The sequence below is a fragment of the Garra rufa genome, chromosome 6, assembly GCF_049309525.1.
Source record: "Garra rufa chromosome 6, GarRuf1.0, whole genome shotgun sequence".
NCBI lineage: Eukaryota > Metazoa > Chordata > Actinopteri > Cypriniformes > Cyprinidae > Garra > Garra rufa.
The window spans coordinates 10,962,205-10,985,215 of record NC_133366.1 but is presented as its reverse complement, the minus strand read 5'-3'; the positions used below and the strand labels follow the sequence as shown (position 1 = coordinate 10,985,215).

At 36.0% G+C, this 23,011-nt stretch overlaps 2 protein-coding genes across 3 annotated transcripts in view; one reads left to right on the top strand and one right to left on the bottom strand.

Moving 5' to 3' along the window:
- The window catches only part of slkb (STE20-like kinase b), a 30,533-nt gene extending 28,123 nt beyond the window's left edge, over positions 1–2,410 (top strand). Inside the window, exon 18 of the mRNA XM_073841526.1 lies at positions 9–2,410. Coding sequence (XP_073697627.1) covers positions 9–155 — 147 coding nt within the window. The 3' untranslated portion in view covers positions 156–2,410. The remainder of the gene's footprint in view (positions 1–8) is intronic.
- Positions 1,942–22,521, bottom strand: col17a1a (collagen, type XVII, alpha 1a). Of its 2 annotated transcripts, none has more exons than XM_073841525.1 (52): positions 22,395–22,521; positions 21,627–21,703; positions 21,459–21,515; positions 21,158–21,316; positions 19,309–19,785; positions 19,128–19,175; positions 18,081–18,122; positions 17,896–17,943; positions 17,166–17,300; positions 16,992–17,090; positions 15,687–15,722; positions 15,434–15,505; positions 15,284–15,337; positions 15,032–15,193; positions 14,781–14,846; positions 14,644–14,682; positions 14,397–14,528; positions 14,061–14,318; positions 13,922–13,972; positions 13,799–13,825; positions 12,150–12,176; positions 11,929–11,991; positions 11,718–11,822; positions 11,545–11,607; positions 11,306–11,395; positions 11,200–11,235; positions 11,056–11,091; positions 10,918–10,980; positions 10,551–10,586; positions 10,388–10,459; positions 10,265–10,291; positions 10,069–10,104; positions 9,889–9,924; positions 9,704–9,787; positions 9,565–9,600; positions 9,422–9,487; positions 9,270–9,344; positions 9,109–9,171; positions 8,977–9,027; positions 8,864–8,890; positions 8,733–8,765; positions 8,538–8,645; positions 8,360–8,407; positions 8,134–8,259; positions 7,516–7,629; positions 7,293–7,412; positions 6,679–6,819; positions 6,158–6,226; positions 5,891–6,043; positions 5,747–5,815; positions 2,947–3,000; positions 1,942–2,855 (listed from the first exon to the last, which is right to left on the bottom strand). In XM_073841525.1, exons 2-52 carry the CDS (start codon positions 21,688–21,690, stop codon positions 2,806–2,808), a joined length of 4,203 nt encoding a protein of 1,400 aa, XP_073697626.1. In that variant the 5' UTR covers positions 21,691–21,703; positions 22,395–22,521; the 3' UTR covers positions 1,942–2,805. The 2 variants fall into 2 exon arrangements, with proteins under 2 accessions (XP_073697626.1, XP_073697625.1); XM_073841524.1 differs by having other exon boundaries at positions 21,627–21,721; positions 22,395–22,518.
- Between the last annotated feature and the right edge of the window lie 490 nt (positions 22,522–23,011).

Below are 23,011 nucleotides of genomic sequence, written 5' to 3'. Positions count from 1 at the left end.
GTCTGCAGGCCCTTGAGGAAGAGTTCGCCCGTAAGCTACAAGAACAGGAAATGTTCTTCAAAATGACTGGGGAATCTGCATGCCTTAACCCCTCCACCCAGAGCCGGATCTCGAAGTTCTACCCCGTCCCGACCGTCCACTCCACCGGGTTTTAATGCACATATCTTACACTAAAAGCACAGAGATGCTCAATTGCATTGTGACTGATCCTCTGCTGCCTTGATCCCTCTGAAGAGGGACTTGATTGCTCCAGTAAGCTACAGGAAATGTTTTGCTTTCGTTTTTTTAATTTAAGCTTTAAAAGTGGATTTTCAATGTGGTTTCCCTCAACATTTCCGCAATGGTTGAAGAAAGATAATGTGATTCAATATGCCACTAAATGTTCTTTTTTTTTTTTTTTTTTATTATTGATTTTTACCTCTTTTTTTCTCAAATCAGTGGTCTCAGTGTCTTAATGATGTGGTTTACTGTGGTATTTTTAGGATTATATCTGCATACATGGAATGACTGTTCAGCTTGAAGCTAATTTGCTTGCACTAAAGACTCAATGTTTGATGTCAGTAGTTATGGAAAACCAAGCGAATGATTTAAATATCAAAATCAATCAGAATCTTTTTTTTTTCTCTTCTTAATGTTCTGAAATTTTTGATAACCATTCTAATGAAGATTTAGCGATGCATACCTTTTCATTAAAGGATTAGTTCACTTCCAGAACAAAAGTTCGTGTCTGTCTTCAGTTGTAAAGAAATTATGGTTTTTTGAGGAAAACATTTCAGGAATTATCTCCATGTAGCGGACTTCAGTGGTGCCCCCAAGTGTAAACTTCCAAAATGAATTTAAATGCAGTTTCAAATGGCTCTAAACGATCCCAGCCGAGGAAGAGGGGTCGTATCTAGTGGAAAAAACTGTCATTTTGGAAACAAACTGACAATTTATTTACTTTTTAATCTCAAATGCTCATTTTATCTGATCTCTGCTATACGCATGCGTAGTTTGTGTAATTTGTATCCATCTGGTTTTCTTCTTTAACTTCAAAATCGTCCTACATTACTGTTTTACCTTTTTTTTTTTTGTAAAGGGTGTTTGATCTACTTTGTACGTTCACTTTGTAAACACTGGATCGGTACTTCTGCAATGTAGGATTTTGAAGTTAGGGAAGAAAACGATAGGACTTTTTCGACATACCCTAACTGTCTTGAAACGAGAAAAAAACAAAACAGTTCACGCAGACATAGACAAGACAAGCGTTTGAGGTTAAAAAGTATATAAATTGTCAGTTTGTTTCGACAATGACCGATCGTTTCACTAGATAAGACCCTTCTTCCTCAGATCGTTTAGAGCCCTTTGAAGCTGTATTTAAACCGCATTTTGGAAGTTCAAACTCGGGAGCATCATAGAAGTCCACCATATGAAGAGAAATCCTAAAATGTTTCTTATTCACTGAAGAAAAAAGACACGAACATTTGGATGATAAGGGGGTGAGTAAATTATCAGTAAATTTTTGTTCTGGAAGTGAACTAATCCTTCAAGGACATCATTTAAATTACAGGATATAAATATATTTGACTGTCTGTTATCTCCCGTCACTTTTTTGAGCTGTATCATAAAATGGATCTGTAGGACTAATAGTAGCAGCCGTTTTCATATCCGTGAGGCGTTTCAGCATATCAGCCACACCGTATGCAAAAATCCTGACATCACTGTGGTTTAAAGTGCATTTGCGCTTGCACTGCTATGCAATGTGAACATGTAGCCTAATTAAAACATCTCAACTTTTAACTTTATGAACTTCAAAGCAAGAGAGCTCAATCTCCTCATTGTCCACACTGCTTATTCTTTTAAAAAAGAATAGTTTCACTTAGTCACCCAGTCATCTCTACAATACGTTTGTGTACTTTTCTGTAAAATTGTATAGAGGATAATGAGTCCTGTAAACCGACATACTTTAATCAGTCAGGCGTTCTTTTATTAGTGTATATTGTAGCACATTTTTAGTAATAGACTTCTTTTCATCTCAACTTAGAACATACAGTTCGAAATGTGTTTACATTTACATTTGTGTCTGTAAAACTGAACAAAACAACATTTAAAATCTGTGAAAAAAACCTGAAAAGTCAAAATATGAAGCCGGAGAGCGTTGCTCATGTTTTACAGCAGATTTGACTGTATGGAGAGTGCTGTGCACCTTCTGACACATGAATTCCTGCTGGTAGTCACATATTCAGTACGTTCATAATGCCTGTTTGCATTTTCATAGACGTTGTCTTGATTATTATTATTTTTTTAAAAGCATTTTCAACTCATGAGGTAAAGTTAGCAGCGTGACAGTTTGTATGTACTGTGTTTGTTTCAAAGATCAAATCATTGTGATTATAGGAAGCTACTGTAATTAAAACATTTGTGGTGAATAGTTCAGTCGTCTCGGTCTCTATTTAAGTTTCTCTTTATGAACATTACTGTAGGTCTAAGGTTAAAAAAAAACAATCTTTATTCTCAATTCAAAAGTCAAGTCACTTTTGAGTGTAAAGAAACAACACAAATGACAAAAAGCACAATTTAAAGCACATCCCTTGATTATATGTTAAATCCCATTTTGTAATCATGCAAGATAATCAGTCAGACTTTCATGATGAGGAAGAAGTACATAGGCAAAAATGTTTTTTCTTTAAAAACTGGCATGCTTGTAAATTCAATGTGAATATACTTAGCTTTTTGATAATAAACTAATCTAACATGGTCCAAAAACAGAATAAATATGTACATGTCATTTTTAAAGCATTAGCTGCACTAGCTAAATGCTCAGCTCTAAATGACTGTGCTCCTCCTCCTCCGATGAGTGACATATGAAGGCTCACCTGTGGGAGGAAAAAATAGGTTTGTTAAAACTAACGCTATCACGAAAAAGCATGTTATGATCATTCATGTATTTTGTAAACTGGTAAATACCCTTTTCTCCTTTCAATCCTTGGAGGCCTGGAAAACCTGGTTGTCCTCTGTTGCCTGGATTGTAGGAAAGTAAAATTAGAAGTCGAAAATATGAAACAAGGTAAATGAGATTTAAACAGCTGTGCAGTTATTATTTACATGGACAAAAGTAAGGTGAATTTCAGATAGCTTGTAATGCAAATCAGTGAGATCTTTATAACACACTACGTACATTTACATAAATGCATTTTAAGTATCAGTTGTCACTCTGTATCTCCCAAAAAATGTCTATTTAAATGCTTAGTTTAAAACAGACACAGACAAAAGAACAAACACATTGAGGTCTTAAATCATGAAGCAATTGGTCTGTGCAAGAAACTGAAGAGTATTTATATCCTTTTTTTACCTCTGATCCATCACAATGTTCAACTGTCCTGAGCACGTTCACAACAGCCAGCGCTCTGCGTATAGTATAGTGTTAACATGCTCTGGTATAGTAGACACATGAGCGGACGCGATCTGTCGCATGTATACGTCACTCATTGTTGATACAGTGCAAAAAGATTGTGGGTACAACAGCTACTCAAAATCATAATTACTTGTGCTTATCCTGATTGTTGCAACTGATTAAAAACTGAAAGATTACGTTTGCTTTCGCAAACTCATCCGGGATTGTTGACTTTTCACTGACTCCCAACTTTTGAGCCTGATCGACTGAAGTTATGGTTGTGTAAGAATTATAGTCTGCCTCTACCCAGATTCCACTCCACAATATATGTTTAATTATGCTCATTTCCCAAAATGGCTTAATTATTATAGAGAAGAAGATAGTAAACAGTTTAGACCATTTGGGATAATCTCATCCTGAGCAAAAGGTGACCAAGTGTAGAATGGGAGCGGGTGTGAGACACTGAGAACCATCTTAGACAAAGGGGTGTCAGAAATTAATTAACATACAGACCACAGCTTTTACGACAGGAGCAACTTCATTTACATTAAGGGTAGCAAACTGTAATGGTATAAAAAGTTTGAGCTAAGGATGTCCAGGATTCCTACTCCATTGAACCCAAGGTACAACATGTACTTTGTCACTGCTATGCTGCAATAAACATCTTCATCAAGATCTCCGACGTCCTCATCACTTTTTCTTACAGTTGCCTGCTCTTTGTCACGCGCCGGCTGTTGTGAACGTGCTCAGGACAGTTGGATATTGAGGAGGATCAGAGGTAAAAAATGTTGTAAAAAAATACCGTTCAGTTTCTTGCACAGACCAATTGTTTTGTGTGTTAAGACCTCAATGTATCAGCACAAGCCGCAGGGTTTAATTTGGTTTTGTCTGTGTATGTTTTTTTGACTCTCAAAGCCATGGGGGGTCCCATTAACTGCCATTATATGACTGACAGACTGCAACGGTTTGAGTTAAAAATCTTCGTTTATGTTCACCTATGTATAAGTCACCTACATCTTGGATGCCCTGGGGGTAAGCATATAAACATTACATTTTCATTTTTGGGTGAACTATTCCTTTAACAATAACCGTTCTTTAAACGACTGATGTATCATATGTGACCCTGGACCACAAAACCAGTCATAAGGTTAAATTTTACAAAACTGAGATGTATACATCACATTAAAGCTCAATAAATAAGCTTTCTATTGATGTATGGTTTGTTAGGATAGGACAATATTTGGCCAAGATACATCTATTTGAAAATCTGGAATCTGAGGGTGCAAAAAAATCAAAATACTGAGAAAATCACCTTTAAAGTTGTCCAAATTAAGTTCTTAACAATGCATATTACTAATCAAAAATTACATTTTGATATATTTATAGTAGGAATTTTACAAAAAATCTTCATGGAACATGATCTTTACTTAATTTCCTAATGATTTTTGGCATAAAAGAAAAATCAATAATTTTGACCCATACCATGTATTTTTGGCTATTGCTACAAATATACCCCAGCGACTTAAGACTGGTTTTGTGGTCCAGGGTCACATATTTGATACTCACATTAGAGCATGATTTTTCAGTCTAGTAAGTGTTCATCTTGAAAAAGTACTAAAATTATAAGTAATTCTTATGTTTATTTTATACATATCAGGAAGGATTTCTTAGCAAAATGGCACTTGTGTAACAGCCTTAAGATGGACATTTTTAGAATTACAATAAAAAGCCTTTTACTTGCTGAAAAAGCAAGCAGTCAAGCGACAGAAGGTACGTAGATTGTGTACTGCAGGTTTATGTATTATGTATGTCATTTAATGGATTTGTAAAAGTCACTTCCTAGTATCTCCACAGACAGTGAAGGTAATGAAGGTAACTAGGTTTACTTGCAGACCCTGATATGAACATCATATGTGACCCTGGACCACAAAACCAGTCTTAAGTCGCTGGGGTATATTTGTAGCAATAGCTCAAAATGCATTGTATGGGTCAAAATTATTGATTTTTCTTTTATGCCAAAAATCATTAGGAAATTAAGTAAAGATCATGTTCCATGAAGATTTTTTGTAAAATTCCTACTATAAATATATCAAAATGTAATTTTTGATTAGTAATATGCATTGTTAAGAACTTAATTTGGACAACTTTAAAGGTGATTTTCTCAGTATTTTGATTTTTTTGCACCCTCAGATTCTAGATTTTCAAATAGATGTACCTCAGCCAAATAGTATCCTGTCCTAACGAACCATACATCAAAAGCTTCTTTATTCAGCGTTCAGATGATATATAAATCTCAGTTTCAAAAAAGTGATCCTTATGACTGGTTTTGTGGTCCAGGGTCACACATGGGCATGTTATAAGCAGAACATGTACCTTTTGGTCCAGGATATCCCGGATCCCCTTTCTGCCCTGGTGCACCTGGTGGTCCAATCATATGATGTTCTGTAGAAACATTAAATTGTAATTAAAATCATGCATGGTAAATATACACTTTTTTTATCAAGTTTTTCATCTTGCCTTTGATGTAGTCTAAGATCGGAGCTGAGCTGATTCCTGGAGGTCCAGGGGGTCCAGGGGGTCCAGGGCGTCCATCGGGTCCTGGAAAACCTGGTGGACCTTGTGGACCTGGAATCCCTATCAAATCGTCTCGGCCTTGTAACAGGCCATGAGCTGTGGAAAAATGCAAACATACTAGACTCAACAAAGAATTCCTACATCTGTTTCTACCAATATATTGTTCTTTTTGAGGCTGTTTATAAGATTGTGACATGTAGCATAACTTACACTTAATATAATCAGAAACCTGTTTAGCGATGGCTGCGTAATCCAGATTCTCATCAGAGCTTGGGTGCCCTGCAAATGTCAAGTCGCATTTATTTATACAGTGCTTTATACAGTACAGATTGTTTCAAACCAGCTTAAACAGGAAACCAACAGAATCAATCATGCAAATATTGGACAAATTCAAATAATGCTTTTAAAGCAGCTCTAAAAAGACAATACTAGTATCATCATTCAGCTCAAGTCACTGTTGATTCAGTTCAATTCAATAACTATGTACAATTTATCAATTACAAAACGAGTTTAATTCAATATTGATTCAGTTAAGTTCAATAATAGTGTTGGATGTTACAAAATACATTAGTTATTAAATGTTATAAAAAGTAATTTAATTCAGTTGTAAAGCAGCTCTACAGAAGACAATGGTGCCATTCAGCTCAGTTCCGCTCAAGGTCTCATCTGATAAACAAGCTGACGAGAGACTTAAGATGAAATATAGTTGAAATACAAAACACTTTCCTTACTTTTGATAAAGTCCTGAGGTGCTGCATGGATTTGCTGTTGGTTATCATTAACAGCATAAGAAACTAGTCCTCCTGAGCTCCCTGGTGGTCCTTGAGGTCCTGGGGGACCAGGAGGGCCTGGCAGACCTGTTAAACCAGCGTCTAAAACAACACAAACGCTGATTTTTAACTTAAACCATTGCGGTCTGAGTAAAAAAAAACGGTAACACTTGACAATAAGGTTCATTAGTTAACATTAGTTAACCACATTAGTTAACATGAACTAATAATGAACTGCGCTTATACAGCATTTATTAATCTTTGTTAATGTTAATTTCAACATTTACTAATACATTATTAAAATCTTGTTAACATTAGTTAATGCAGCGTGAACTAACATGAACAAACAATGAACAACTGTATTTTTGTTAACTAACATTATTAAAGATTAGTAAATACAGAAACAAATGTATTGCTCATTGTTAGTTCATCTTAGTTAATACATTAACTAATGTTTAACTAATGAACCTTATTGTAAAGTGTTACCAAAAAAACATACACAGACAAAACCAAGTGAACAGTCATATACTGTATGTTGCAGACATTTTATCTAGGCCAGATGACCCAGGTCCTACCATTCATCAGTCTCAGCACGCGTCCAGCAACTTCTTGAGTGTTAAATCCATATCCACCTGGCACACCTGGGGGTCCTGGGGGCCCTGGAGGACCAATGAGGTACTGCCTCACCTCATCTCCTATATATAACCAAAGAATTCATGGATCCACCAAAATGTTTCATTAGGCATATTAGTTAAAAGTTACATTTGTTAGAAAACAAAGCACACATTTCACACTCACTTTGAAGGTATTCAATGACACGGTTAGCCAGCGAATCTTCAAAGCCTGATCCGGGAGGTCCTGGTGGTCCGGGTGGGCCTGGAGGTCCGGCCAGATATTCTCTGATGGGTTCACCTACAGAAAGCATTAAATATTACATAATGGAGCTTATTTACCTATTTATCTCTATAACTAGTTTAAGGTGTCTTTACTAATGGCGCCAAATAGAACTAAAACATTTGTTTTATCAAAACTAGCATGCTGTGGGCAGCTGCTATGCATTTCTTAAAGGGATAATGACAAATTCTGTTATCATTTACTCAGCCTCGCGTTGTTCCAAACCAGAGCATAAAAGAAGCCATTTTGAAGAATGTTGGTAACTAAAATGTTTCTCTTCCAATTGACTTCCATTGGATAGGCTAAAAATACAATAGAGGCCATTGGGAATTGAAACTGTTGGCTCACCAACATTCTTTAAAATATCTTCTTTTATGTTTCACAAAAAAAGAACGACATATATCTTTGGAATACCATGAAGGTGAGTAAATGATAACACAATATTAATTTAACTGTCCATTTACAGTGTTCTGGGTGAGTTGCTTGGGTGTATAAATAAATAATTTTAACTTTTAAACATACTTCTAAGGTAGTCTGAAATCTGTTGAACAGCATCTGGTGAGCTGCCACCTCCTGAACCAGGTGCTCCTGGAGGCCCTGGGGGTCCAGGTGGACCTGGTGGTCCTGGAGCGCTTCTGGATCCTCCACCTTATAAAAAGAAATGACATGAAACTCTCTCTTTTCACTGAAGAAATTCTTTATGGTTCCTGTAACTGCAGATATTGGATAAATAGACATGTTTGCCTACCATTGGAATATCCTGGAATGCCAGGGGCCCCTGGGACTCCAGCATCACCTTTGTTTAAATAATAAAAAAGGGTGTAATTAAAATGTTGGTGCACATGTAGAAAAACTAACTCCATTCCAATTGTTAGTGTTTAGATTTATGTGAAAAACTATGTCAAAACAGATTTGTTCCATTGTACCTTTTGGACCTTCTGGTCCCATGGGACCTAGTGGTCCCTGTGGTCCTGGTGGACCCTCAGGACCTTGTTCTCCACGTGGTCCTGGTGACCCAGGTTGTCCTGGAATACCTGGATTCAGGGTAAAATAATGTGAACTTTCCAGTCAGCTTTTGTAAAAATAAGAAAGAGTTTTGAATCCAAATCTGAATCACTGACCAATTCCAGGTCCTCCAGGTAACCCAGGCTGGCCTTGAGCACAGGAAAATCAAAGAGAAGTTTGCATGTTTTCCAAAAATGTGAGAATGATTATTATATACCGTATGTGTGATTGAATGTGACAGCCTTACCAGGGAAACCTTGAGGACCAATATCACCTGAACACAAGAAATCGAACATTAAAATTCAAAGGGTTCAGATCACTTACAGAAGGGAAAAAATATATAATGTGTATTGGATGTACCTTGTGATCCCTTTGGTCCAGGAGGCCCAGGTGGTCCAGCAAAGAAGGTTTCTGATTGATCACAAAAAAACAGTCAGATTACTTTACATCAGAATTTAAGATTTTAAATGCTAACAGTAAATTAAAGCATACCTGAAGTGGGTACAAAGCTTCCGGGTTCCCCTTTTTCACCAGGAGGACCAGGTTGACCAACACCTGTGGAGAAATGGAATTAAAAATGAGCTCCATAACAACACAAAAATGCTGTCTGGAGATAATGAAATCACACTAATCTAAATTCAAGAACTACGTACCTGGTTTTCCATCATTCCCAGGTGGTCCTGGTGGACCAGGTGGGCCAGGAGGACCAGGTTCAGCAGCAGCTTTCTCTGTTCAATTTAGATTAAAAGTTAATTAATAATATAAAATCATTTATAATATCCATTTGAAAAGTGAACACACTTACTTCCTGCACTCTCAGAGACTCCAGGCTTCCCATCTTCTCCTTTGTCTCCTCTATCTCCCTTTGAACCTGTAGAGATTCAAATGTCAGGAAACTAAAATGTTCTGATTTCAGACTTTCTGATTTATAGAAAAAAGAAAGCTCACCAGGTGAGCCAGGAAGACCAGCAGGACCAATAGGACCTAAAATGGTAGCAATATTATCATTAACATACAGCTGTTTAACTGATTCTTTTCATTTCATATTAAATGCATTTGAGATAATCCATGATTAACTTCATGATACCTGAGAGTCCAGGTGGTCCAGCAGGACCTGGAGCTCCAGGAGACCCAGGTGGTCCAGGTACACCCACAGTGTTAGTATTAGCACCTGTGAGGAGTCACCAGAAATAAGATGATGATGAATGCTGTCACCATCAAATAAGCTAGATTATTATTATTTTTAACTAATTATCATTTGCATTCCCTCACCTGCAGAAATGATTCTTCCGGGCTCACCGGGCTCACCTAAAGAGACAACATCACGTATGCAGTAAGACAAAGTGTATTTCGGTATACACATCACACCATTTCTAACTTATACCAACTTCAGCCATAATGTTATGGTATTAGGTAGAATTTAATAATAATAAAAAAGTAAGTAAATAATACCTTTAGATCCTGGCTGGCCTGGATTACCTGGCAAACCTATAGTTGGGAAATAAGTGATAAAAAAATTGTCTGGTGAAGATTAATCTCGCAAGTGTCTGCAATTTCACAAAAAAAAACAAAAAAACAAACTGCAATGATTTTTTTTTTTTTTTTTTTTTTTGTTAATATTTGCAGCTGTGAACAAGTGAAATCAAACCTGGCGGTCCTTGGAGTCCTGGTGCACCTGTGCAGAAAAACACGTTTAAAAGCATTGAGAACACAAATGATCTTTTAATTCATTATGTGATTTTTTTTTTCATACTTTTCTTTTCATTTATACCTGGTATTCCTGCATCTCCAGGAGGCCCTGAGGGCCCACGAGCTCCAGGTAACCCAATCGGACCTTGATCTCCTTAAGTTTAAATGACAGAGAAATGTACAGAATGCATGCTTGAATAGAAAGACACAGATTAATATTTTCCTAAGGCACAGTATTAAAATACCTCGAATTCCTTTAACACCATCTGGCCCAGGAGCACCTGTGAAAAACGAAATATGCACATTACACATACAGCACATACAGTTCTTTTCAGTTCAAAAGAGTTACATTTTCTTATACACAACCATCCTAAGACTTTTTTGAAAAGATATCTTATGTTCACCAAGGCAGCAGTTATTTGATCAAAAACAGTAATCTAATTTATTGCGGTGATGCAAAATGGAATTTTCGGTGTCTTCGGTGTCATGTGATCCTTCAGAAATCATTGTAATATACTGCTCTTATTATAAATGTTGTCTAAAAGTGAAACAGGCTTTCTTTTACTTTTTAAATTTTTGTTTAAGTTACTTATTTTTGTGATAAAAACCTACCTGCTGATCCTTTAGGACCTTTTTCACCAGGAGGCCCTGCTGGTCCGACCTGTCCAGGCTCGCCTGTCAAAAATATTATATTTTATAATATTATATTATTATTTTAATATATGCATAGTTGCAAGTCAGATAACTCACCTGTGGCACCACGTGGCCCTCTCTCTCCATGATCACCTAATTTAGTAATATAAAATGCAATCATAATCATCAGCATAAAAACCTAAGAAGTGCATGAAAAAAGGCTTTACTGCAACACCGTATGTATCTCTGGCCTCTACTGACCTTTAACCCCAGGTGGCCCAGCAGGTCCTTTATCACCTAAAATATTAAAAAAGAGATGAAAATAAATTGTTCACAAAAATTCTTGAATGGGAAAAGGTATATTTACCCTTGGGTCCAGGATCACCAGAATCTCCACGGAAGCCTTGGGGTCCAGGAGCTCCTTGAAGACCTGGTGTGCCTTGTGCACCTGCGTCACCTGCAATGACAAAACTTCAAAATGTTTTTCCTTCAAAACTTTAGGTCCATCTTTACTAGCAGCTTCATTATAAATATACATGTATGTATCTACTTGTCTGGTGCCAGAATAATTCTTTCTCTTTTTTGTCTTAGAGCAGATGATCATACCTTTGGGTCCCACAGGGCCTTGTGGTCCTGCTAGCCCAGGTGCACCAACATCACCGGATGAACCTGAGGAGCAAATGCAGAGCAATTAGCATGTCACTTTTTCATCTTGTTGAAGACTTTTTATGTAAATGTTTGTAATATAACAGTAGCAATAGTTATGACAATGGTGTCACCTTTCTCTCCTTTCTCTCCAAATCCTGAGGGTCCTGGTTCTCCTCTGGGACCCGCTGGCCCTTCTCGACCCCTTGGCCCAGGTAAACCATCGTTTCCTGATTCACCTGTGAGTAATACACATAAGAAGATGTTTTAGGTCTAAATCTTTGTCACATGTCAGCATCACAAAATCAGTCTTCAACTGTAATGGAAGGTGTCTCTGCATCACACCTGCACTTCCTTTGGGTCCTCGGGGACCTTCCTGTCCAGGGTGACCAATGAGACCAGGAGGACCTGAAATAATGCCATTCATTAATTCAGTTTATTCATTTAGGCTTTTCTTATAAGTACATATCACATCTATGTTTCTTTATTCATATAAAGTATAGATATAGTTACGGTATACAGTCTGTGCAAAGGATTATACTTTGTGATATAAAAAAAACAATTACCTGGAATGCCAGGAAACCCTGTATCACCTGTAAAATTATTTGTAACATTATTGTAACATTTTCATAATATTTTATAATTTATCAGATATATTATGCGACATTATTGTCATACATTTGTAATACTGCTGTGATATTATGACATTTGTGATAATGTGAAATTGTGATTATTTTTGATATAACATTTGTGGTATTGTTGTGATATATTCATGTTATAACTAATACAGTTGTGATACTGCTGTGATATTGTGATATATTCATGATATGTGATGCTGTGATGTGACATTATTGTGATAAATTTGTGATGTTACCACAGACATTTCTGTGGTACATTTGTGATATATTTATGATATTATGTGACACTATTGTGATAACGTGACATTGTGATATTTGTGGTATAATTCTAATACATTTAAGATATTGTGATATATATTTGTGGTATAATTGTGATGCATTTGTAATTCTGTGATACATTTGTGATATAACTGATATTTTGATATATTTGTAATATTGTGATGCTGTTGTGATGCAGCATTTGTGGTACTTTTGTGATATTATGATACTGTTTTGATAATATGTGACATTATTGTGATATATTTGTGATGTTATATGACGTGATAATGTGTGACATTGTGATTGAAATTCTAATATATTTATGATATTATGATATATTTGTGTGATAATTGTGATATATTTGTAATATTGTGATGCAGTTGTGATGCAGCATTACTGTGATATATTTGTGATACTTTTGTGATATTATGATACTGTTTTGATAATATGTGACAATATTGTGATACATTTGTGATATATTTGCAATATTATATGACGTGATAATGTGTGACATTGCGATATTTGTGATATAATTCGAATTCTTTATGATATGATACATTTGTGGTATAAATGTGATCCATTTGTGACATAATATTTGTGAAATTATGTTATACTGTTGTGATAATGTGTTACATTGTGATATAATTGTGATACATTTGTGATATAACTGCTATATTTATAATATTGTGACGCTGTTGTGATGCAGCATTATTGTGATGTCTGTGATAGTAAACTATTTGACATTGTGATCCATTTGTGATATGTTTGTAATGTTATGTGACTGTTGTGATAATGTGTGCCATTGTTATAATTTGTAATATAATTCTAATACATTTACAATATGATATATTTGTAATGTAACTGTGATATATATGTAATATTGTGATACATTTGATATTGTGAATTATATGTGATAATATGTGATGTGACTGTGAGATTTGTAAAGCATTTGTGATATTATGATACTGTTGTGATGTGTTACATTGTTGTTCTACATTTGTAATATAATTGTGATACATTTGTGATCTTGTGACACAGTGATAATTGTGATATAACTGTAAAACAGCTGTGATATTATGATCTATTTGTGATATAATTTTGATCCATATGAGATATTGTAATATATTTGTGATATTAAGTTACACTATCCTGATAGTCTTTGACACTGTGATGTCTGTGATATAATTGTAATACATCTGTGATATTATGATATATTTGTTGTGACATAATTGTGATAGATTTGTGATATTATGCATGTTTATTTGCAATTCTCAAATATTTGTGAATCTGACAGTTCGGTGTGATATTTTTATAAATACCTTTCACTCCAGGAGGTCCTTGGTCTCCTAGAAAGACATTTAAAAGGCATGTTTTAGTAAAAATGCATTTACTTTGTATTTCCCCAGGTTTCTCTATTGAATGTTTTTATCTGTAAGTGTTACCTTTAGGCCCAGGTTCTCCTCTCTCACCCCTAAGTGAAGTTGCCAGCGAAGCTATAATGAAAGCATTAAAATGCATAAATGTTTAGCTCACTGACTGGGTAACTCTATCATATGTTTAGCATGAATATATGGTAAACACCTCTAACGTTGTCCGACTGAAGTTCAGATCTGAGGATCTGTTGGATGGTCCTCTGCAGAACGACAGGGTCTTGCGGAGCAGATGCTGAACCCAGGTTTATAGTGTTATCAGCACGGACACGCTCAGCGTATGAAGACTCAAGTGGATCAATGATGTTAACAGCCGAGGAGGAGGACAAACGACTGGTTCGAGCAGATGCTGCGATTTCACCGCCATCAATAGCATCCACACGAGCCTTCAGCTTCCGGACCTCCTCGCCTAAGACAGAGAAATGTTCATTATGAAGGAAACTATCAAAGTACTTAGTCTTAAACGACATATTGAGACATAATGTACCTAATGCGATTAGACCACAGAGGAGTCCCAGCAAAAGAAGAAGACCTAAAATCAATGCCAGAAGCCACTTCCACCACGAGCAGCAAGAACAGAATCCTAGTCCTGCATCGTCTGACTCATCTTTACGGATCTCTGTTGTAACATTAGAATATGAGACTATGATCAAAACCAAATGCAACAGGCCAGCATTTTGAATGCGCTTATGTTTATGACAGTTTTAGCCAATTTAATATATATAGACATTTACCTGCATAGGTTGCCTTGTCTTTTGTTGAAGCTCTGGAAGCTGAAAGCACATAAGTGATGGTTTTAGTGGATGTAATTTAAGTGAGGATTTTATTATTAATGAAATAATATACAATAAGTGACTTCATCTGAAAGTACCAGTGATTGTGGATTCAGTAGTGCTGGAGATCATCTTTTTCTCCCTCTTGAGCGAATCATCAGAATCTGTTATATAAAAACGTACTGTCACAAATAAACTTCTACAAAAAATTATGTTAATTAAAGAAATAATATGTAATCACAATGTACTTTTTATTTATTTTAACAATTATTGTTTTGTACTATTTCAACTGTTTATTAAGCTACAAAAAAAAAAATCTGATGTAAAATATCTAGTTTCTGCTGTCTACCTCCAGCACTGGTGGTGGAAGTGATGAACTGTTTGCCAGTGTTTTTAGACATGATCAGTCTCTCAGTCTCTTTCTTAGCTGCTACGTTTTCTTTTCCAATCGCGACAAACTTGCCATCTTTCACAAATACGTCATCAGCAGTGATAGGGCTGCTGGGAACAGCTGTGAATGTGATATAAAAAGAAGAGATTTTTATTTGGTAATATTGCAGTGTATTTACTTTAATATATTTTTAAGTAAAACCATTATTACTCATAACAGTAGTGGCCAATCCAGCACTGCCAATATTCTTCTGTGCCCCATACACTGGAATTACAAACAGACATAATAAATCTCTTACTGTAGTTAATTTGCATGCACTGCATCACTGTAGTTATTATATAGAAACGAAGTTGAGTTTACCTTGGCCAGCACTGATTCCATTAACCATCAGAGCACCACCAGATGTTGACAGGTTATTATGCATCCCATACACTGAAAGAAACCGAAACAAGCAGCTGTCAGGATAAATAACATTTTATTTATGGGAACAAAATGTACATAAATATATTTTTGTTAGCTGGGAGTTATCAGATTTATGATGCTTTGGGAACTTAAAATGGTAGTTTTGTTAATGAAAGTATGGTATAGTACAGAACAGTGTGAATGTAATGACCTGCACTACCGAGGGTCAGATTGTTCTGCATCCCACCTACAACAAAACAACACATGATCAGTTGCTATCTCTTAATGTCACTTTTTTTTATTTTTTTTATTTTATGAATCCTTTCAACTTTGACACATAGATATTCAGTCAAGCCTGAAATTATTCATACCCCTGGCAAAATCTGACCTAAAGCTACTTTTTTTCGACCAGCAAGGTTTTTTTTGACCGGAAATTACACAGGCTTCTCCCAAAAGATAATAAGACAATGTACAATCATTGTGGAAAAAATATTTCACAGCTTTTATTTACATTTGATCAAAAAGTGGCATGTCCAAAATTATTCATACCCTTTGCAAACTGTCACAGTCTATGGGAAAATCCAAAGTTCTATACCATTGCAAATAGTCCAAGCCGTTCTAAAACATCCTAATTACCCTGATTCATTGGGAACAGCTGTTTTAATCAACTCAACAGGTGAAAAACACAAGCTCTCTGCTGCTGGTTTGTGGACAGTCATGGCTAAGACAAAAGAGCTCACTGAGGACCTGCGGCTGCGCATTGTGGCTGCTCACAAGTCAGGAAAGGGCTATAAGACCATATCTAAATGTTTTGCAGTTCCAGTGGCTACAGTGCAAAGTATTATTAAAAAATACAAGACGTTCCGCACTGTGAAAAATCTCAGAGGACGTGGTCGGAAGCCAAAAGTGGCACCTGTGCTGTCCCGGACAACAACATCAGGTAGTCTGCAGAGGAACTTGGCTTTGGGCACCAGTCGACATTTCAGCACGACAACGACCTAAAACATCCAGCAAAAGTGGTGAAGAAATGATTAGCAGACAAAAACATTAACATTTTGCAGTGGCCCAGCCAGAGTCCAGACTTAAGTCCAATTGAGAATGCGTGGAGGGAGCTAAAGATCAGGGTGATGGCAAGGAGACCCTCCAACCTGAAAGAGTTGGAACTCATCACTAAAGATGAATGGGCAAAAATACCAGTGGAGACATGCAAAAAGCTGGTCAGCAATTATAGGAAGCGTTTGATTGCTGTACATTTTATTGAATATTTAGAAGGGTATGAATAATTTTGGACATGCCACTTTTTGTTAAAATGTAAATAAAAGATGAGTAATATTTTTTTCCACAATGATGCCTCTTGTACATCATCTTATTATCTTTTGGGAGAAGCCTGTGTCATTTTCGGTCAAAACAAACCTTGCTGGTTGAATAAAAGTAACTTTAAGTCAGAATTTGCCAGGGGTATGAATAATTTCGGGCTTGAATGTATGGGTACACAAATGCATTGTCTCTGTGTAACCTGTGGGTGATGATGGTTGTTGCAGTGTGGTGTAACTGAGATTGTTTGGGTTGGTGTAATATCCGCTGAATCCAGCATCCAGGACTGTGCCGTCACAACCTGAAAGACATAAATGAGTGTTGAAGCTCTGGGTGTGATGTGGATCACAGGCCTGTGCTTGTAGGTGAGTGGTACCTGACTGGCTCTCAAGACGGGTGTCAACGCTGGCTTTTTTCGGGATAGGTAGAGTGTTGGTGGGAGAGCGAGGGGGACTGATGCTCCCAGAGCGACTTCCCTTCAGTAATCTCTTCACATCATCCAGCTCTGTCCCTGAATATATGAAACTATATATCATTTTCTGAAACTCAATGTCACACTAACTGACTATAAAATTCATAATATCTTTCAAAAGTAACAAAATATAACATATATCATATATTCAACATACATGTTGTGATAATCAATATAATTTAAAAGATGAAATGTGACCCTGGACCACAAAACCAGTCTTAAGTAGCAAAAGCCAACAATACATTGTATGGGTCAAAATGATCGATTTGTCTTTTATGCCAAAATTCATTAGTATATTAAGTAAAGATCATGTTCCCTGAAGATATTTAGTAAATTTCTTATCATAAATACATAAAAAAAAATATTTTTTGATTATTAAAATGCATTGCTAAAGAACTTAATTTTGACAACTTTAAAGGCGATTTTCTCAAATTTAGATTTTTTTGCACCCTCAGATTCCAGATAACAAACCATACATCAATGGAAAGCGTATTTGTGGATGTATAGATTTAATAAATGACCTTTATGACTGGTTTTGTGGTCCAGGGTCACAAATATAATATACATATAATATATTATGCAATTTAAAATTATTTGCATGGTGAAACCAAATAGTAACGTGAGCAGCACTGACATCTAGTGGAGGGTGAAGCACTCTGCAATCTGGCTCTGATCTCACTCTCTGAAAGATAACATAAAGATTTTAAATGAGACTTAAAGCAGGCATAAATTAAAAGGGTAGTTTTACTATATTTTTTTTTATTAAAATGTAAGATTGTTGGAAGGTTTGTGAAACTTTGTATTATATATCAGAGATACCTCGTGTGTGTGTGCGTCCTCTAGTGGAAACACTCGTCGAAACTGCAAATGAAAACACAATTGAAGCGGAATTTTGAGAAACACAAGTATCGCGGATGAAAGAAAAAGGAGAAGATTCATATTATTCAAGAGGACCCCAGGAATAAGAAAAAAAAAAGAAAAAAAAAAAAAAGAAAAAATAGCAGTATACGCTTGGAGTTGCATGATCCTCAAAAATACATTTTACGTAAGTATAGGCTACTTATCAATATTTGCTAGTTGTTGTTTTTTTCAAAATTTTCTGTCACCACAGAAGTTGGTGCTTATTTTTACCTGATGTAGGTACACTTTTGCGAACATAAATCAACAAAAGGCCGTTTTTGGATAGATTGTTGTCAAAACAAATACTGTAATCATGTATTACTTTATTAACCACCTTATTCTTCAACGTGGAAGTATGCATATGGGGCGAGACTTCCGGGAAATAAGGAGAAGAATAACAAAGTGCAGTAAACTAAAACTGTTTGCACTACAAACCGCAGTGTATTCATAAATAAGATAAAACATTAAAGAAATATGGTAAAGCACACCCATTTACAATATTAAGCTGCAAAATGATTTGTTTTAAAGCTAAAAAAAATAGCTGTATGCGGAGCCCGGAAGCCAAACCCATAAAATTTACACTGATCACGCCAGCTCTTACATGAAAAATAAGGTGAATAGATTTGCATATTTTGACTCATCTTGCACATATTTTCTGTCCAATCAAATGGCCCTAGGAATGAGAACGCCCCGCCCTCTCAGTACAAAATACTAGCAGGTAGCGAATCACGTTTCACGGGTGTGACGTAAATAAGATCATTAACTATTTTTAAAGGGGCGGAGCCTGTCAATAAGTCCCGCCCAAACGTACAGTTAAAGCAGAGCCGTTTAAGTAAACAGGTAAAAACGGCACTCATAAGGTGAGTTCATATCGTTCATGCTGATTAACAATACATTTATTTCATGAATATCACAAATTACAAACACTGAAATTCAGTCCCAAAACAAAATACTAAATGGACATACCGTATTCTTTCTTAGTGTATTCAGGGGAAGAATTGCCACTGGAGCTCCCTGGGTGAAAATCAATATTGTTATACATATACGTGTTTTCTAAGTCTGGTTAATAATGCACATTTAAACTAATATCAATAATCACAGTGTGATTTTCCTCTCTTTTGAAATTATATATTGGTCTTTGACTTACCCTCATATCCTCCAGTGTGAAGGCTCAGACTAGTCTTCCTCTCTGTGGGAAATGTGCTGTAACTCAGACCTTTCCGTGTTCCACTAGGCGACGAGGAGCTGTACTTGGTCACAGTCACGGAGCTGCTTCCTCCAGCAGACATGATTGCAGAGGAGCCACTGCCACCTCCTCCACCTCTGGATATGTTCATACTGCCTCCAGAAACACTGACAGAACCGCCTGAAGAGCCAGACACAAACTCAGAGGAGGAGATGGACCCGTATCCAGAAGAAAGGTCTCCACCTGTTGCTGAGGAACCGCCAACTGTTGTGATGGAGGTAGAGACACCGCTAGAGCTTTTGATTGCAGAGCTAGAACTTTTAACTGTTGAGCTACTGATCGGTCCGGCTACGCTGATTTCGCGAGATATTTCGTTGAATCCAGCGATTACAGATCCTGCTCCTGAACTGCTGCTGGCTGAACTTCCAGATGAGGAGGCTGGAGAGAAGAGAGAATTATTGACCAACTTTAATAGTTGTAAAATTAATAATAAAAAATAGTTTCAATCATTGGTTTTTGAGTAAATATTGCTTAAAATAAGTATTAATTTTGGTAATTTCTTATACAGTTGTGGTCAATAGTTTACACCCCCCTTTTAGAATCTGCAAAATTGTAGTTATTTTACCAAAATAATTGGGATCATACAAAATGCATGTTATTGTTTATTTAGTACTGACCTGAATAAGATATTTCACATAGAAGATGTTCACGTATAGTCCACAAGAGAAAATAATAGTTGAATTCATAAAAATGACCCCGTTCAAAAGTTTACATCCCCATGATTCTTAATACTGTGTTGTTACCTGAATGATCCACAGCTGTGTTTGTTTGATTAGTAATAGTCCCTCGTTTGTCCTGAACAGTTAAACTGCCCGCTGTTCTTCAGAAAAATCATTCAGGTCCCACAAATTCTTTGGTTTTCCAGCATTTTTGTTTAGTTGAACCCTTTCCAACAATGACTGTATGATTTTGAGATCCATTTTTTCACACTGAGGACAACTGAGGGACTCATATGCAACTGTTACAGAAGATTCAAACACTCACTGATGCTCCAGAAGGACACACAATGCATTAAGAGGCAGGGGATAAAAACTTTTTGAATTGAAGATCAGGGTAAATTTAACTTGTTTTGTAACTATCTTATCCTCTAAAGGGGAGTACTAAATGAAAAAATATGATATTAAGGCAAAATAAGAAAAATCTCCATTTTGTTCAAAAGTTTTCACCCTCTGCTTTGTAATGCATAATTTTTCTTTCTGAAGCATCAGTGAGCGTTTGAACCTTCTGTAATAGTTGCATCTGGATCTCAAAATCATACAGTCATTGTTGGAAAGGGTTCAAATACACAAAACTGCTGGAAAACCAAATAATTTGTGGGACCTGAAGGGTTTTTCTGAAGAACAGCAGGCAGGCTATCACTAAACAAAAAAGACACAGCTGTGGATCACACAGGTAAAAACAACTGATTTAACTTTTGAACAGGATCAAAATTCAATAAATTCAACTATTAAATAATTAACATTTTGCAGATTTTTTTGGGGGGTGTTTTTCAATTTTTCTTTGATAGGACAGTGGAGACATGACAGGAAGTGAATGGGACACAGAGATTGGGGGTGGGATCAGGAAAGGTCCATGAGGCAGGATTCGATCACGGGACACCCGAGGCACAACTGCACCATATATCGGTGCACTACCCACAAGGCTATTGGCGCCGACCATTTTGCAGATTCTGAAAGAGGGATGTTAACTCACAACCTCAACTGTATATCTCATGTACAGCTGGTTGAAGCTGGGTGATTTCTGGACTCACAGGATATGACATAACTTCTGGACGCGCCTCCTTCAGCACCACTCTGGGTGATGATCTTCTTCTCCACCAGAACGGCTCCTCCTGAAGCTCCTCCAGAGCTTGAGCTGTTCACTATAGAGGTCAGTACCTGTTGGCTGCTCACTGAGCTGCTGTTGCCCTCTAGTGGGGAGAAACCAAGCAACATTCGGTAGGGAAGGAAATTGCATGGTTTTACAATTTAGTGAGTGCTGCAATTAAAATGTTTAATATAATGTAATTTTAAATAATATATTTTTTTTTTCAGAAGGACATTTAAACTTACTTGGAGGTAGAGACGTCAGTCTTGTGGTCGTTACAGTTTCTGTGTGTCTCTGGATTTCTGTAATTTTTAATATCAAATTAATTTACTGTACATTACAATTTTTAATTACTAAATTCATGAATTACTTTTTTTTTTTTATATATAACGGTGTTGTATCTCTGCGCTCACCTTTTCCAGATCCTCCAGATCCTCCCTCTACTTTCACAATCTTGGTTGTGGTTAGCTTGTCCATTCCATGTTAACTACTGTGAACCAAAGTGACTCTTATAAAAAAAAAATACAGTTTTCTTTCAGCTTTTTTCATTCATCATTAACTTCATTACACAACATGCTTTTCAAAGAATGCATGCAGATAGAAAACAAACAATGCAGGACTATTATTTTAAAAGCAATGAACTCATTGAAGCATATCCTCAGTGTTTAAGAAATTAATTTGCATCATATTAAATGATCCTTTTATCTATTAAAGGTAAAGATGTTTATCTTGCTTTGAACCTTGGTAATTTCTCCTGCCTTTTGTTCTTTTTTAAAATGCAGCAATGCCTGATACCTTATTATTTTTAAAATATTTTATGAGTATTAGTATTATTTTTATCATTTATCTTCTAAGCTTTTAGAAAGAGAACTTGAACACTAATATACTGATTTAAGCAACCTATAATGGATCCTGACAAAAAACAAACAGCAACTTAACTCAACTCTCTACAGCCAAAATTATTATTTTTTGGTTAGAGAAGGGTTCTTTGCTGAATCTAAAGAGCTCAAAAACTGTTAATTCATTTAACTAGAGACAAAAAGGCAGAAAACTGTCTGAATTTAATTTACAAATGTACAAATTGATATTGAAATAAACATATTGTACAAAAGCACATTTACAAAACCACTAAAATCTTCAAAAAAGCTCAGAATTTCCGCTCAGAAGAAATTGACACTTACCACTTGTTATAATTTACCCTCTCGTGTCAAATAGTCTATCCTGTATTATTACACTGATGTTTTTCACTTCAAGTTCAATCCCAGCACCCCTCATGAAAAGATTTTTCAGCCTGGATTTCAAGCCTTCTTATCACATCAGAAGCCAACATGTTTAAACCTGAAGTTTTCCTCAAGGCAGCAGCTATAATATCCTCACCTGACACATGATAGCATACTGTATGTAGGATTTGACTTCAATTATTTCTGCGTTTACTGTGAAAGGTCACCTCTTTTATATAATTATGTATTATTTTTAAATTCACCACTCTTAGTTATACTTAAGGAACAAAATCAGTTTTGTTAGCTTGGAGCTTGGAACTTTTAGAGGTTTGACATCCCAACATTTAATTAATTAAAAAATAATAATTTTAATTACTTTCTATTATTATTATTGATATTTTGTTTATTTATTTATTTTGATATTTTTGTACTTGGTTTTTATATATGCTTTAAAGCATTTCTTGACCGCAGGCTCAAAGAATAAAAAATATATCAATTCTGCAACAAATTAAATGGAACAGAAATAAGTAAAATGCCAGATAGTATGCACATTAAGACTAGTCAATTATTACTATTAC

Excerpts from the sequence above, each read along its gene's own strand:
- col17a1a (XM_073841525.1), bottom strand. The coding sequence starts at position 21,690 with ATGGACAAGCTAACCACAACCAAGATTGTGAAAGTAGAGGGAGGATCT. Across the intron at positions 9,488-9,564 it reads TGGTCTTCCTGGCTCACCTG|GTTCAAAGGGAGATAGAGGA; the intron begins GTGAGCTTTCTT and ends GAATCTCTACAG. Across the intron at positions 7,630-8,133 it reads GATTTCAGACTACCTTAGAA|GTGAACCCATCAGAGAATAT; the intron begins GTATGTTTAAAA and ends TGCTTTCTGTAG.